Below are 14,804 nucleotides of genomic sequence, written 5' to 3'. Positions count from 1 at the left end.
CTGGAAGATTCAAGCCTGAAAAGTTTGGAACACACGAATCATAAGTAATGATGTTGTAAAGATGAGATGAAAATGACACAAAAAGATTAAAAAACCAATAAATATTACTGTTAGTAGTGTGATGCTTCATGTAACCTGTTTCGTCTTCCATCTACAGCCCTCTGATAACTTCGAGTACAAGTAGATCAAATAAGCGGTCCCCCAGCTGTACTCATGGATCCGCTCAAAATCCTGGAAGTACCTGGCATATGTATAAATGACACTCTTGTGCATAAAAATCATAGTGCAAACCAAATATAGTAGTTATGCTCTCATAGCATGCACTCTGTGAAGCCCCACCTGCTCGTCATCACCTATAGCTTGATGTGCTCTCTAGAGCTCACATGTATATACCTTTTTTAGGTATTCAAACCTAACATGAGCCCTCTGGTCCTATCCAACTCCTCTTTCTCCTTCGCTGGGTCAGCCCCTAGATAGTCTACCATCATCTCGAGTGCCTCATCTTTGGTAATCCTCCCATGATATATGAGTCCCCCCTGATCGGAAGATGTAGCAAACACGACACATCATTGAGTGTGATAGACATCTCATCCAACGGGAGGTGAAATGACGAGGTCTCAGAGTACCATCCCTCCACGAATGCATTAAGCATCCAGTGGTTAACCGTAGCATAACTGATCATGCATAAGTCCTTCAACCCAGATAGGGACAAGGCTGCCTGAAACCAATCCTCATTCGGCTGAGGCAAGCCAGTAGTTTTCTACTTGTAGTTAATAAACTTCAGCGAATCACAGTCCCGCATAAAATGAAAATAAATGTCAGAAACTTGTCAATTAACATAAACGTAAATTAAAAAGAACAAATCCAACTAATGATACCTTTCCGCCCCAGATATGTTTGGCAATATGATATGGGTACAAAGACAATATTGACAACTCTATAGTGCCTCCTCCAAATGCCTATGGATCAACATCCTGAGCAACCTCACCATCCATAGGTGGCACTAGCTCAACAACATCAGTAGTATGAGGTGGCATTGACGCAGAAGCAGTAGTAGTATCAACAGTGAGATGTTCCTTTGGTACCACCGGTGAATCAGATACCTCTAGCGCCTGAATAAGTGAAACATAGCGTCTGCGTGAGAATGGAGGAAGTGATATGTCCGTAGGTGAAACCAGTCTCCTAGGGGAAGAAGATGATGGAAAAGCATGAGGAGAAGCACGGGCCCCAAAAGTAGATGCCTTCGCATGGCCAGCGGAAACATGAGCCTCCAAAACTCGACTCTTCTTCCGCCATACTGATGCATGTTGTACAACCCTTATGTGCCTTAGTATATCGTGTCTATCAACCATAATTCCTGAAAGATAAAGCAAACAAGAGAATTAGTGCAACTCAAGCAACACTACAAGCAAGAAAAAAAACATAGAGAAAATTCTGAGGATTCATCTCCGATTACTAGGAAAATTAAACGTTGAAAAATTTCGGAGATGCATCTTCAGAATTTTCTACAACACAACTTGTGTTAATGGCGCCAATGTACAAATGCAATCACATAAAATAATGTTTTAATAATCTTTTTCAGCCAACAAATGTGTTTTACACTATGTTTAAACTATCATACGAGCAATTTCTACTCATTTCTAACCTTAATCATCAACTTCTACTCATTTACATAAAAACTCAAAAACTTGTCAAAACATCAAAAAGCTTCCAAATTTTAACTTTGCTTCAGTGTTGGATGATGTTTATGATGTTGATTGAAGTTACCTTGAACTATGTTGTTTGATTTTGGACTTGTTGATGCGAAACAATTTGAGAGAGTTTGAAGTGATTTTGAGAAATATGAGAAATGAGGAAGGAGAATGGTTCTGACGTGATTTAATCTCCAAAATATTTTGCTGATGCATCTCCGGAATATGTTCAAGATGCATCTCTAGAATATTTTAACGTTAACTAAGACTTGAGTGCGTTCGGATATGCATCTCCGGAATATGGGGGAATCTAAGTATTTTCGCGTGGTGGCTAAGAAACATATAAAGTGCATTAAGAAATTCAATTTTAAGAAATTGTATATGGTCTTAATATCATTTGTAACAACAAGTCATTTAAGTTATTAGATTGTTGCAAATATCAGAGACTTTAACTTGCCACCCCCACACTTGATTTGACACCCCCCATAATTTTATAATCTCATAACTGCCCCTGACAAAAATTTGAAACATATTTTCGTACAAAATTTTTGGTAGACAAATCAAAATTTTTGGTACAAACTAAATTTAAAATGGTGTATTTATTATAATTTCCGGTATACCAGAATTTCTGAAATTTCCGTGAATTTGCAATATTATCGAAAATGTTAAAAGTACCATGTTATACCGAAAATTTCAATCAAAGTGAAATTTCTAGTAGTTTAATTTGTTTAAAATTTTAAACGATCATGATTTTTCCGACACAATTGTACAATTGTGATTGCATTGACTGTTTTGCGTGGTTCATAATAAATGCAAAGTTTGTATAAATAAGAGTCACCTGTTGTTTGATAAAAACATCTCAAAATGCCTCTTCCTCAATTTTTTATTAAGGCATAAGTGTACTTCAATGGAGCTTCACCTCCCGTAGAGTTCCGGCTTCCGGATGACACCATACTCTTGCCGCCCTGACATCCAAGTTGATTGAATTGTTGTCTGATACCGATAAAAGAAAGGTGAGAAAGATCGAGTTTCATGAAGATCAGATTGATACTAATGGAAAGGTGAAATACAACCTTATTGAGTTGAAGGCCTATGAAGCTGTGAAGGATATGTGGAGATCATTTCATCGTAGGTTAACAAAGGGACCGATCGAGTTAGATGTAAAGATTTCAAGATGTGTCGATGACATGATTAAGATGATGAAACGTCCAGAATCATCTGGTAAGATTTAGGTTTTCTTATTTATTATGATTTTCTTAATTTATGTTTAAATTATGCAATCTTTTGTCAAATATTAAATTATGTTCATCTTGCATCAATGGAAGATCTAAAACATTATCTAATAAAAAATTATGTGCAGATGTCTGAGTAATGTTACATGTAATATACAAATAATACATAAAGATGTGAAGGATATATGGAGATCATTTCTCCGTAGGTTAACAAAGGGGCCGATCGAGTTAGATGTGAAGATTTTAAGATCTGCTGATGACATAATTAAGATGATGAAATGTCCAGAATCATCTGGTTGTGTTTAGGTTTTCTTATTTATTATGATTTTCTTAATTTATGTTTAAGTTATGTAATCTCTTGTCAAATATTAAATTATGTTCATCTTGCATCAATGGAAGATCTAAAATATTATCTAATACAAATTCTTGTGCATATGTCTGAGTAATAATAATATATGTAATATACAAATATTATACAAATAATACATAAAGATAACAATAATGTCTAAATAGGTCCCTCATGGGCTTTGTGTGCAGCCCGAGATAATCCAATAAAAATCCTTCCATACGGGTTTACCGAACTCATTAGGTTATCCATAATAACTGCAATCATTTGGAGACGTTGTTGGTCATCAACATCAGTTGGAGGTGGCAGCAGCGACACATCATTGACAAGTACCCCAACATCAGAAAGCCAAACATTAAAAGTTGGGATGATGCGAGGGTGTGAAACCGTGACGTACCGCTCCATGTAACCATCCTTACACTCTGAGGCATGTTGAACCCTAATTGCGCAATCTCTAATGGCACAACCAAAATTGATGATGTTACTCTGAAACCACCTGTCAATACCCGCATATGGAATATTTGGAACTGCTTGTGGGATGCTCTGAACATAACCATACTATTGCAGACACATCTAAAGCAAGTTTCTAGCAACCAAGGTCTCCCACTGCATATAACATGAATATAAAGAAGAGTTATCAAACTCACGGTGGACTTTATGATCAGTGTATGGTGTCCAAATATCATCATCTATAGTCAGTGCATCAAGCCTCCTTCTGAATTCCGCAACGCCAGAAGGATGTGCCTGCTAGGCTCTCAATATCCTCGCATGTATGGCCTTCCACAGGGGAATGCGGCACCCTCATATTACAGATGATGAGGAAATGCCCGTATATCCAAAACTGATATCAGAACACATACATAACAAATAATAATTAAGAAATGTTATTCGCAACAATTAAATAAGAACTAAACAACAAATAATAATTTTAAGTATACCTCTAACAAACTCAAATAACCAACAAGCTGTCTGGTCTCAAAGGCTATCGCAACTCCAAGTGCTGAATATAAGATGGTTAACGCAACACACTCCCAAGCCCAACTGGTATTGTTAAGGAAACTAAACAACCATATGTACCGGGTGTTGATATAAACACTAGACTTGTCTACGAAGAGAGTACATGCTACTAGATATAACATGTACACCCTAGCGATAACCTCATACATCTGTGTCGCAACAAGGTTCCCATACCTATCCTGAAGCCAAGACATACGAAGGTGAACACCCCTGTTAAAGTCAAACTCCTTAAGCACGACCTCCTAAGAAACTTCCAAATCTCGTACATCGGTCAAACATGCAAGCGACGAGCTAATAACATGAGTTGTGAAAAATCTGCCAGCGACGTGGATATGGAACAATGAGGAGACATCATCCAAAGTGATATTCATCTCTCCAAACGGAAGATGAAAGAAAGATGTCTCCATGTGCCATCGCTTAACCAAAGCAGTAAGAAGTCAAACATTAAGTATGGTAAGTGAACAATCGACAAATACGAGGAGCTCAAAATCACGTACAATACGCATGACCTACTCAGGCATCAGAGTCTTAGGGACGTTCTTCAGCTTCGACCCGTGCGATGTCAACTTCAGTGTGGGACGATCTTGTGATAAACAAATATAAACAGACTAGCAGTTACATTTCATGGAAAAATATTAAATAAATTAAAGTTAAACATAAAATATATATACCTCTCTCTGCCATAGTCGGTATGCCACATGATCAACAAACTCTGTAAGCACCGACCGGTCAATGGGTCTTCCTGGGACATTCCATCAGTGTGCACATACAACTCATTCGGTGGAGGCATATTCTCTCTGTCAGCAGTAGCAGATGAGACCAGATGGAAGCCACCTCATCAACAACAACGACATCTGGCTGGACCACGTCATTTGTAACAAGGATATCTGGCTGGACTACCTCATCAGCAACCACCTCATCAGCAAAGTGTTTCACATCTGTCTCGATCACTGGGTCATGAACATCTTGAACCAGCACATCCTGAGCATGAACAACCTCAACATTAACTCTGGGTTGCTCGATTGATCTCACCGCTCGACGTCAGGTGCTACGGGGTGCGCAAAACTGCCCCTGCTCAACCAACTATTTTCAATGTGAACCGGTTTGAACCACTCGTCCAGCTCGTATCTGGGAAGACTTGGCCTTAGTAGCCCTAGCCTGGTCTGCCGATCTATCTGTCGCTTTACCTGCAATAGTGTCGTCCCTGCCCATGTATTTCACTGCAAAAGACGGGAAAAAAAAGATTAATTCCAGAAATTTTAAAATTTCCGTCGAAAATCAATTTTTTTATAACTATCGAAAATTTTGAAATTTTCGGGGAAATGTAGATCAATTGTACCGCAAATTGTGAAATTTTCGGAGAAAAAGTTATCACAAATACCGGAAATTTGGAAATTCACGGTAAAATTCACGCAAATTTGGTAATTAACGATAAAAAAACATACTGATTTCTGAAATTTCCGGTGTCGCCCAGACAATTTGTTATTCGCGCACATGGTTAGTAAATTTTGAAAAAAAATTGAAACTTATTGCAAGGTTAGTATTGTCTATTCATAGGAATTAGGGGGAGGGGGTTTCAAATACAAGTGTGGGGGTGACAAGTTGAAACCTCCAAATATCGCAGTTCCAAACCTCCAAATATCGTAGTTCCATGAACTCCACCTTCAGCCCAATGACACAAAATGAAATGAAAATCTAGAACATAATGGTAACTTACCACTCAGTTTCTATAACCTTAAAATATTCTCTCTATTTAATATTTTCTCTCTATTTGGTCTCATCTTCTTTACATTCACACCAACGAATAAGTTTCACAATTCCTTAAATTAGAATCCTAGAATTATTTTTTTATAAGCAAAGTTGCATTAAGAAAAGAAGCACAATGGATACTTCAACCCTTACAATGTAAAGAGAAAATGAAACCAACCAACAAAACTCTAAGAAAAACAACAAAGGACAGAAAACAACCACAAAAGAATCCTGTTACTTCTTTTAGCCCTGTCACAGAGTTGCAAATTGAAAGATAATAGGTGGTCTGAGGTTGTGTCTGCATCCGAAAGAACAAACTTCCACATTTCCAACCAGTCCAAAATTCCAAACCGAACAGATACATCGACAGTGCAAGAGAAGAAGAGGTGCTGGTGGGATTCTTCTGGCCAAAACAAAGAGGACACACAAGGTTATGAACTCCAAAGATGACTCTACGCTTCGCTAAATGATCCCTCGTTTGAAGCCTACACAAAATCAATCTCCACACAAAAAATTGAAAGTTACTTGGGACATTTGATTTTCAAACGTATTTAAGGGCTAGTTTCTATTTAGCACAAGCATGTAATTCTTGCTCTACTAAGGAAAACAACCTGCAATAAGCTGACTTTGCATAGAAGCCAAAAGGATTAGGCCACCACACAAAGGAATCCAGGGAACCCGAGAATGGAGAGAAGAATATTGAGAAGGATGGACCATTCAAACCTGAGAGTCAATGCCTAAGTTCTAGTGCCAACGACCTTCAATTCAATCCAAGAGCCTAAATTAGACTGTTAATGCAATTCAATTAATTTTTTTTTATTGTATAAAAAAATTAATCTTTTTTATATGTGATTTAAATTTAACGTATTGATTTTATCTTTTATTTTTTTTATTTTTTTTTATTTCACACCTTCTATTTATTAATGAATCTCCCGTAACTCTTTTAAGTAAAATAATATAGTTATTTCTATATCTTAAATTAATAAAACAACCCAAATTTTAAAAATACATCTTTGATCTTAAGTCAATGTCATAATAATTTTTTTTAAATCTATCTTTTTATTCTAAATCTATAAAATAACTTAAAATTTCAAAATTATATTAAGGTCACAGAACCACTTACAAAAATCACAGTAATACTTGTAATTTTAATGCATAATAAAAGAATATTAGGATGGGGCATGAGAGATTTTTTCAGGTTTATTGAAGAAATCAATAAATCCAGCTTTTTAAAAGGAACTGGGATATGTACAGGGACAAGACTCTAGTCAAGAATCCGTGGAGTCACAAATTGGAACCTTCAATCCAATCCAATATTGGATGAATCAAATTTTATGCTCTAAAAATCAGATTTGAAAAGCAAATTCAAAATCTGCACTTCTTCAGCTGGTCCTGTGACTTCGAATTCCCCAACAGCAGAGAAACTAAATCTTATAAATATCTAGGGATCCTCTAGCCTTAGTTGCCCGTCTAAGCTATGCAAGACATCAAATATGTCAACAAAGTACATGCTTAATTTGTCTCCAGCAATGAATTCATATACTATGTTGTTCAACTCAATAAAACTGACACCTGGCACCTTTTCTACACCTGCATTGCGCATATCCTTCCTTACCATCCAAGATTCACTCCATCTACCAAGTGAAGCATAGGCATTGGACAAAAGTGAATAATTTCCGCAATGGTGTGGCTCCAACACCACGAGATGACGCAAAGCTTCAGCTGCTAGATCTGCATCACCACATCTAGTTGAGGCAGCAAGAAGTGATCCCCATATAGCTGCATTAGCTTCAAACGGCATCTGCGAAACCAACTTTTTCGCTTCTTGAAGACGGCCAGCTCGCCCAAGCAAATCAATCATGCAGCCATAATGCTCAACCTTAGGTTCAATTCCATATCTAGACCTCATCGACGTGAAATAGTCACGACCTAGTTCAACCAATCCAACATGGCTACAAGCAGAAAGGATGGCAATAAAGGTGACTTCGTTTGGCTTGACTCGGCCCTCTTTCTCCATGCAAGCAAATACATGAAGGGCTTCCTCTCCTAGACCATGTAAAGCAAGCCCGGAAATCATTGTTGTCCATGTTATAACAGTTTTATGTTTCATATTCTCAAACAATTGTAGTGCTTTACTTATGTTGCCTGATTTGGCATACATGTCTATGAGTGAGTTGTAAAGAGGAACAATCATGCTCAATTTGTGCTTTTCAATGTAGTTGTGAATCCACTCCCCCAAGTGAAGAGCACCCAAATCAGCACATGCAGATAGCACAGCCAAAATTGCAATTTCATCCGGCTTCACATTCTCAAGCTGCATTCTTCTGAAGAGCTTGATAGCCTCACTAGGATTATTCGTCTGCGTGTACCCTGAAATAAGAGCCGTCCAAGAAAAAACATCTTTATCCCTATGAGGCATAGAATCAAACAGCTTCCGTGCATTACACACATCACCCACTTTAGCATAAGCAGCAACCATAGCATTCCAAACAGAACCATTTTCTCCAAACAACAACACAAACTCATCAAACACCTTCCGTGCAGAAGAAACATCATTCCCACAAGAAGAATACATTTGAATGACCGAACAAACAACCGATAAACACGAGTCCAAACCAGTAACAACACCGACACAATGAACCTGTCTCCCCAAAACAACGTCTTTCAAAGAAACAACGGCTTTCAAAACATAAGGCAAAGAGTAAGAATCAAGCGACAAGCCTAGTTTACGAACGAAGTTGAAGAACGAAACGGAACGTGTAGGGTTGGTTGAAGAAAGTGCGGAGATTATGTTGTTGTATACAAAGACGTTGAATGGACGGTTGTGATTGAAGGTGAAAATGGAGTAAGAGTAGTTTGGGAAACCGAGTGAAGCGGATTTGTGAATGAAACGGGAGAGGTTGATGTCGTTTTGGTCGAGGGCTCTGGTTAGCATGAAGGAATGGGTTTGTTGAAGATGGGTTAGGTTGGTGCAATGTGAGAGAAGTTGTTGGAGTTGTTGCGTAGAGGAGGAAAATGAGGATGTTTGTGTGAGTGATTTTTGGTAAAATGGTTTTGTGTTGGAGAGAGTTCGAAGTAGTGGTGAATTCATAGATAATATGATTGTAAGTTGGCTTGTAACGAGAGATTATCATAGTGATGTGGTTTGGTTGATGGAGGCTGGAGTAACTATAAATGATGATGATGACGACGAGGATGACATTTGAAATCAAGACGTTCCATGTTCCATGTATTTTTGTTTCTCATGAGTGTGATGACTGATGATGTAGTCATGGTGAATTTAAGTTTTTGTTTAGTCTGATTTTTTCTTTGTCATAGAGTTCAGTCTATTTTTTCTTCATAGCAATATCAAATTGCTCATCCCTTATTAGGAATAATATTTACTGTGACTTAGTTATAGCAAGAGGAAGTTAGTTATAACTATTAGGATGAAGGTTAGTTAGACAAGCGGTTATGCAAGAGATAGTGTGTTATCTCATAACCACGCTAGTCTCCATGCTTATATATACCAAACTCTATTTGTATGAATTGGTTAAGAAACTTAACCGAATAATACAAAATATGAATATGAGATTCAAGCTCAAATTGAGCTTCGACGTTGTATCATTTGCTTATTGATGCAGTCTTCCGCTTCGTTTTCTTGCATTGCTCAATCAGTTTTCTTCTTGCTTTCATAGAAATAGTTGATGATCCTTCACCAGGGCCCATACTCGTGTAACTTCGACTACAACTCATATGGTGTTTGGAAGTTCATTACCGTCCTCTTCCTTTAGACCAAAGTTATCCATTAAATTGCAAGACAATAACTACTTACTATGGAATCAATAGGTTGAAGTTGTGATTCTCTCACACAAACTTCATCGCTATCAGGTCATTCTGATGATTCCGCCAATGTTCAAGACCGAAGAAGATTGCAGCAACACATGGTATCTTCGGAATACGAGATGTGGATGATGCATCTCAAGCGTTGTTCATGTGGTTGCTGTCAACATCAACAATCTTTGAGACGATGCTTCCACGATTGCTCTCCTGCATACGCTCACATGAAGTCAGGGACAAAGTCCACAAGAACTTCAATTCCGTCATTAAAGTACGTTCCGCACGGAGCTCAAAACTTCGAAGAAACTTAACAAATATGCATATGAATTCGTTCTACGCATTAAAGCGATTCCAGATTCTTTGCTCGCTGTAGGAGATTACATTTCTGAAAAAAAATCAGATCGATGCCATCCTCGATGTCTCCCGGAGGAATATAATTCCTTTGTGATGCAAGTCTATACCGGAACCTCCTGCAATCTATGATGTGGAAACCTTGCTCTATGTTCAAAAGATAAGTTCTACCAAGAGCTCTCCATCACTAATGCTTCTGGAAATCTTGCTCAACGTGCTCATGCGTATGGTCGTGGTTATTGAAGGCATGCATGGAAGTGCCCGTGGTGGCAGGTTCCGTGATCGTGGCCGTCCCAGGGGTGATAACTCCAGTAACAAATCTATGTGTCAACTTTGTGGCAAGTATGGACACATTGTACTTGATTGTTGGCACATATTTGACGAATACTTTGTCCTTGTGTCTCGTCTACCAAGTGTTCGAGGAAATGTGCAAGCAAGTAAGAGTGAGGTTCGGCCTGAAGCACCTCTTGTACCTAGCAGTTCCAACGCTCCCACGGCTAACATGGCAACCACGGAGTCATGTATGCACACTGAGGAGGACTTCATGCCATGTGATCTAGAATATCAGACATGGTTTGCCGATTCATGTACCTCACATCCCTCACTTGTTTCGATTCATGCGTACAATATAATTGTACGTAGGTAGTGAACAATATCTAACACATCATTGATACTCAAGTCACGAAAATGTCACGTGATATGACAAAACATTTTTATGATAATGTTTAAGTGTACAATTATCCTTTACCTTCATGTTTATATTGAACACAAGGCACAAACCGTTCACCCTTCTCTAGTTCAATATTGAGCCCTTATACATGTATTCTGTTACACAGGATGAGCGAATTATATCTAGGTCACTCATATCCCTCAGCATGATTTGTGGTGTACCTATCATCGATCTTTATGGTCATCTTTGTTGGAAATCCCGCAAAACCTATGGAGAATTTCAATCATTCTTGATGAACAAGATTGTTATTATCCACACAATAGCAATGAAAAGAAAAGAATAACGGAGAAAGAAAGAGTGTAAAGAAAGATGAAAGAGAAGAGTAATAAAATTCTACAGAGTTTTTCTCAGTCCACAAACTGTGGAAAACTTCTTATTCACTTTGCAACTATAAAATACCATGAATATAATGTTAGGAATGCTCTATTCACTTCATTACAAAAATCAGGATTACTCCCTCTATTTATAGATTTAGGTTAACTTGGACCTCAAGCAAAAACCCAAAATTATAAAAGCCCAAAATAACTAACACTACTAAAATAGGCCTAAGTCGAAATCCTGTGTGAAGCAACCTGCTTCGACACTTCGACACACTAACACAACTCAACACACTAGGTGGTTCGACACTTCCTTATTCCTGTCGAGCAACCTGCTTAGACTCAAGGAATTACAATTCAAGACACCACCTAATTCATTGTGTCTAAGCTATCTACATTCATCATAACTCTTAGTCTTCTGAACACTTCGACCTGCACTCCCTTCGCCGTGATGTCTGCAATCTGATTCTCAGTTCTACAGTGTTCCACATTCATCTTCCCATATGCTACATGCTCTCGAAGATAATGCAACCTCATTTCGATGTGCTTGCTTCGACCATGTGCTATCGGATTCTTCGCCAGATTGATAGGTGACATGCTGTCGATCCTCATGGTAATTGCTCCATGACTCTTCGTTGTTATCTCTTCGAACAGATTCACCATCCATGTTGCTTGACATGCACAAAGATAAGCAACTATGTATTCTGCTTCGCATGACGATAATGCTACTACTGTCTCCTTTCTCGAGCTCCAAGCAACTGGTGCACCACCTAGCATAAACACATAGCCAACTGTGGATTTTCGATCCTCAACATCACTACACCAACTTGAGTCGGTGTATCCCTCTAATTTATCTTATTTTCCTTCATAAGCTGCAGGAAACAAAATGCCATAGTCGAGAGTTCCTTTTAGATACCTTAGTATCCTCTTCGTCGCTGCTAGATGTGATATCTTTGGCTTCTGCATGAACCTACTCATCATACCTACACTGTATGCTAATTCAGGTCTTGTGTGACAAAGGTATCGAAATGACCCAATAAGTATTCTATATTGGGTTGGGTCGACATCATCTTCATCTAAATCTTTCGACAGTTGTAATCTAGGCTTAACTGGATTCGAAGTTGGGTTGCAATCTTGCATCTCAAATCTCTTGAGTATTTCACATGCATACCTTATTTGATGCATCATCAAACCTCTACCATTCTTGTAGAATTCGATTCCAAGGAAATATGAAATGTCACCCAGATCTGACATTTCAAATTCCTTGTTGAGATCACCTTTGAAGTCTTTAATCTCCTTCTTGCAGCTACCTGTTATCAATAGGTCATCGACATAGAGGCATAGTATAAGAAATTCACTCTTGCTTCTTCTTACATATACTCCATGTTCAAATTTGCACTTCACGAATTCCTTCTCCCTTAGAAAGCCATCTATCTTCTTGTTCCAATCTCTTGGAGCTTGTTTAAGTCCGTACAGGGCTTTATGCAGCCCATACACCTTTCTTTCTTCTCCCTGTTTCACAAGCCCAGCTGGTTGTGCAACATAAACTTCTTCTTCTAAGGGGCCATTCAGGAATGCATATTTCACATCCATCTGACACATCTGTCAGTTGTTTACGTTTGCTAGACCAATAACCAACTTGATTGTTTCTATCCTAGCAACAGGTGCAAAGACTTCATCGAAGTCGATTCCTTGTTTATGAAGAAATCCTTTCTTCACAAGTCTCGCCTTGTGTCAAGTCACTTCTCCTATAGGATTCAACTTCACCTTGTATACTCACTTCACATCGATTGCCTTCTTATCTTGGGGAAATTCGATAAGTGACCAAGTGTTATCCACTTCACTAGCTGGTTCATCACTAAAGATTCTCACTGAATCCTTCTTAACATTCTCAATCGAATCCCACTCCTTAAGCTCATCTATGATCACGTCCCTGCTGATCACCACTTGCTTATTCACTAGGTCGAACAACATGTATCCTCCAGTCGAATGATATCCTATCAGGATCATCTGATTCGACTTGTCATCAAGTTTTCTTCTCAACTGATCTGACACATATCTATGTGTTATAGATCCAAACACCCTCAGATGACTCAAGCTAGACTTGACACCAGACCAACATTCTGATAGCATGATTCTTTCTAGATTCTTTGTCAGACATCTGTTCAGGATATATGTCGTAGTCGACACAACTTCTCCCCATAATTCTTTGGGTAGATGCTTGTCTTTCAACATAATTCTAACCATACTCATGATGGTTCTATTCTTCCTTTCTGCGACTCTATTCTGCTGTGGAATGTAGGATGACGCCACCTCATGCATAATCTCTTCTTTCACACATAATGCATCGAAGTCTTTCGACACATATTCTCCACCACCATCAGTTCTCAAAATCTTGATCTTTCGACAACTCTATCTTTCGACCATAGGTTTAAATTGGCAAATACCTCGATCACTTCACTTTTCTTCTTGATCAGGTAAGATCACGATTTTCGACTGAAATCATCTATGAATGTAACAAAGAATTTTTTACCTCCAATCTAATCCACCTGGAGAGGACCACATACATCAGAGTATATGACTTCAAGAATTGCCTTCGACCCGCTTCCTGCATCCTTACTGAAGTTGTTCTTATGCTGTTTCGCCTGCACACATTCTTCACATTTCGTTTGGAATGTCAATTTCAGGTAATCCTGAAACCATATTTCTTCTCTTCAGATCTCTGATGTCTTTGAAATTGAGATGGCCAAGTCTATAATGCCATATCCATTCATCTCTGATGGCTTCTGTTGCAAGGCACTTATGCTCCATCACATTTAGTTCAATCTTAAAGGTTCTATTATGAGATATTGGAGCCTTCAAGATCAACCTTCCATTTGAGTCGAGAACTCTCATCATCTTGTCTTCGATCGACACCTTGTAGTTCTTTTCGACTAACTGCCCTATGCTGAGCAAATTTCTCTTCATGCCTGGTATGTACAACACATTTGAAATTACTGACCTCTTGCCATCTTTCCTCATTATCAGAACATCACCAACACCTTCAGCTGCTAGAGTGTTGTCGTTTGAAAATTTCACCATGTTCTTCATTTAGGGCTTATTGTTGACAAACCAATCTTTCCTTCCAGACATGTGTGATGAGCATCCTGAGTCCAAGTATCATTGGTCCTTGAATCTCTCTTCATCTCTTGTTGTAACCATCAGCAACATCTCTTCTTCTTCATGTTTCTCCAGCTTTGCATAAGTTTTTTGACTCTTCTGCTTTTTTGGACAATCACTAGAATAGTGACCATACTTCTGACAATTGTAACACTGAATGTGACTCTTATCTGGCTTTTGACCACCACCTCTTCCTCTACCTGCAACATCACCTCTTTGGTTACCTTGGTTCCAGGGTTTTCTCTGATTCAACTAGTTTCCTTCTTGCTTATTTCGACCAATCGAATTGTTGTCACCTCATTTGCCTTTGTTGCCATTCCAACTTCCTTTGCCTTTCCTTTCTTTTGCTGATTGAGCCTGCAAAGCCATATCACTCTTGATTTTCCTGAAGCT

At 38.5% G+C, this 14,804-nt stretch overlaps 1 protein-coding gene across 1 annotated transcript; it reads right to left on the bottom strand.

The window, feature by feature from the left end:
- Nucleotides 1-7,113: 7,113 nt before the first annotated feature.
- LOC127097088 (pentatricopeptide repeat-containing protein At5g56310) lies at nucleotides 7,114-9,464 on the bottom strand. Its single transcript, XM_051035600.1, has one exon. It carries the CDS (start codon nucleotides 9,124-9,126, stop codon nucleotides 7,477-7,479), a length of 1,650 nt encoding a protein of 549 aa, XP_050891557.1. The 5' UTR covers nucleotides 9,127-9,464; the 3' UTR covers nucleotides 7,114-7,476.
- Nucleotides 9,465-14,804: the final 5,340 nt, after the last annotated feature.

This window comes from Lathyrus oleraceus, chromosome 6 (assembly GCF_024323335.1).
Source record: "Lathyrus oleraceus cultivar Zhongwan6 chromosome 6, CAAS_Psat_ZW6_1.0, whole genome shotgun sequence".
NCBI lineage: Eukaryota > Viridiplantae > Streptophyta > Magnoliopsida > Fabales > Fabaceae > Lathyrus > Lathyrus oleraceus.
This window is presented reverse-complemented; position numbering and strand designations above follow the sequence as displayed.

Coding starts and splice junctions, on each gene's coding strand:
- LOC127097088 (XM_051035600.1), bottom strand. CDS start 9,126: ATGAATTCACCACTACTTCGAACTCTCTCCAACACAAAACCATTTTAC.